The sequence below is a fragment of the Medicago sativa genome, chromosome 5 (genome assembly GCF_051527215.1).
Source record: "Medicago sativa cultivar Bolivia chromosome 5, Bolivia_mono, whole genome shotgun sequence".
Classification (NCBI taxonomy): Eukaryota; Viridiplantae; Streptophyta; class Magnoliopsida; order Fabales; family Fabaceae; genus Medicago; species Medicago sativa.
The window spans coordinates 56,641,021-56,643,790 of NC_140753.1; the positions used below are offsets into that span (position 1 = coordinate 56,641,021).

At 36.4% G+C, this 2,770-nt stretch overlaps 1 protein-coding gene across 1 annotated transcript; it reads right to left on the bottom strand.

Moving 5' to 3' along the window:
* Positions 1-826: 826 nt before the first annotated feature.
* Positions 827-2,770, bottom strand: LOC146923324 (6,7,8-trihydroxycoumarin synthase-like). Its single transcript, XM_085716084.1, has 2 exons — positions 1,863-2,770; positions 827-1,740 (listed from the first exon to the last, which is right to left on the bottom strand). Exons 1-2 carry the CDS (start codon positions 2,763-2,765, stop codon positions 1,123-1,125), a joined length of 1,521 nt encoding a protein of 506 aa, XP_085572210.1. The 5' UTR covers positions 2,766-2,770; the 3' UTR covers positions 827-1,122.

The window sequence follows — 2,770 nt, forward strand, 5'->3', positions numbered from 1 at the left end:
AACATAAGGAAAAATACTGCTCTAGTGACATCATTTTGGTCGGGTTTTCAATAGGCTCCAGTGACATCATTTTTATCCATAACTTTTTTTAGAAGAAGCCATCATTTAAGCCCTGTTTGAAAAAATCACTTATTTGCAGCTTATAGCACATGCGCTTGTCATGATAAGTGATTATCTATAAGCTTACATAAGCTGTTTCTATGGCAAAAGATAAAATTAAATTGAAATGGCAAATTTTATTCACGTCGAGTATGTGCAAGACGCACTAGAAACTCGCAGAAAGACCGAAAAATAAATACAACAAGATGCCGCATATATACGGAACACCTAACCACCCCAAAAACCAATATGGCATCAAGCAATGAGGCTGAAGTATACTTGCATGAACCAAGCATACCCCCACCTCACTCCCGAAAAGCCTCAAAAACAGACCACACATCGGCCACAGCCCAGCAGCTTTTATAGAACAGAGATGTTACCTTTGCGAACCGAACTGTTTTCTTGACTAACACAGATGCCCCCATAGGCTTGGCTTTTGTGTGTAGAACATGGTAACAATTTCCAAAATTCAATTTGAGTATTATGTTTTTGCAGAATTGCGGGCATACAGGAGTAAAGAGCAACATCGGCAAATTATTGGATAGCCATCGACTTATTCTAGTCACTTAGTTGTTTACTTCATAATGTGAATATTTGTTCTCAATTTAAAGCAATTATGAAAGTTTACGGTTTCTCTTTCAAATCATCAAAACCTGAGAGACTGATTTAATACAACTTTATTGAAAGAAGGAAAATCTATAGAGATACAAGAAAGAAAAACAACAGCTGAAATCAAAGGGAACTACTTTGTAAAATAACATTCAAAATCAACACATCATTCATAGAACAAGGTCATTTATAGGATAAAACCTTATTGTTCTTCACCATTTCTCGACTCTCAGACTTCATACAACGCGACATATCAGATCAAACTCATCCTATTTACCACACCCCTGAATTACAAAGGAACAATCTAAACAGAAAGATGATTTTTATTTCTCTGAACATATAATACAAGGTTATAGTCTTTTATTATAATATTAAACATGAAGACTCACTTAACTATAACATGCAAGTTCAAGATCACGCGCATTCAATTCGCTTCTTAGCAACAAGACAGAGAGGATTTTTCTTGTGTTGAATAAGTCCTGCTTGACCATGAGTGTCTATGTCTTCCCTCTTAGCTCCTTCAGGCATTTCCCAATCAAATGAATAGAGAAGATTAGAAAGTACAAGGTCTATGGTTGAAATAGCCATGTTTAAGCCGGGGCAAATTCTTCGTCCAGAACCAAACGGAATCAGCTCAAAATCTTGTCCTTTTAAATCTATATCACTGCCTATGAATCTCTCTGGATAAAACTCTTCTGGATCCTTCCATGCTTCTGGGTCTCTATGGATCGCAAATGCATTCACGTACACCAATGTCTTGTCTGGAATGTCGTACCCTGCAATGTTGCAGTTTTTCATTGTTTCTCTTGGTAAAAGGATAGGCAAAATTGGGTACAATCTCATTGATTCTTTTATAACGGCCTTGAAATATGGAAGCTTTTGGACATCTTCTTCCTCTATAAAACCCTTCCCTTCATATGCTTTTCGAATCTCTTCTTGTACTTTCTGCATCACTCTTGGATTCTTCATTAGTGCTGTCATAGCCCAGACTACCGCTGCCGCAATTGTTTCTGTCACAGCAAACGACATATTCTGCAATATTGGAAAAGTTCAATATGTTTCATGAACTGTTTTGCAAAAATAAAATTTTTGAAATTGAACCAAGATGAAGGCTTAACAAGAGTGAAGAATAAAAATATAAAAAAAAAATTAACCATGATCAAGGGTTTGATGTGTTCTGCAGTGAGATCCATTGAGCAGTAAGGATCATTCTTCAGTTCAATCAAGGCATCAATAACATCATCCTCATGTGGAGGCAACTTCTTCCTTTCTGGATCAAGATGTTCATCAACAATACTTTGATAAAGTTCATCTGAAACCTTGAACGTTTTCTCAAGGCGACTCATCTTTCCGGTGAGCTTATCAACAATCCCTCCAACAAAAGGCAAATAATCCACGTAAAAGAACGAAATCAGCAAGTCCTGAACTTCTTTATGCAAACCTTGAAACATGCTACGCTCAATTCCTTCCCCTTCATACCTTCTGCCGAAGGCGGTCTTACAAACTATAGTACTTGTAAGACAAGTAAGAAGTTCCTGCATGTTCATAACTTTGTTGGAAGAAGCATGTTCTGATATCTTCTTGATCATTTGTGTCACCTCATATTTTCTAACTGAGTAATACATTGAGACTCTTTTGACACTAAGAAATTGAATAAAGGAAAGTTTTTTTGTGTGTCTCCAATATTCTCCATATGGTGCAAATATTTGATCTAATCCATTATATGATATTTTCATATGGCTGATTAGCGAGGGTCGGTTACAGAATTCGATATCATGTGTTTTCATTACTTCTTTGGCCATTTTTGCTGATGAAACAACGACTGTTTGCTTTGAACCAAGTTTAAGGGAGATTATAGGGCCATATTTCTTTGAGAGTTCATAGAAATTTAAACCAAGAACTGAACTATCAAGTTGGTGTAAGTTTCCAATGAAAGGAAGGCCTTTAGGACCTGGTGGAAGAGTTGTTGATTTCTTAGATGTTTTGTGTTTTTTGAACAAGAAGAATAGCAAGAGAGCAAAGGGTAAAAGAAGAAGGGGTGACATGTTTTTGTTCATGAATT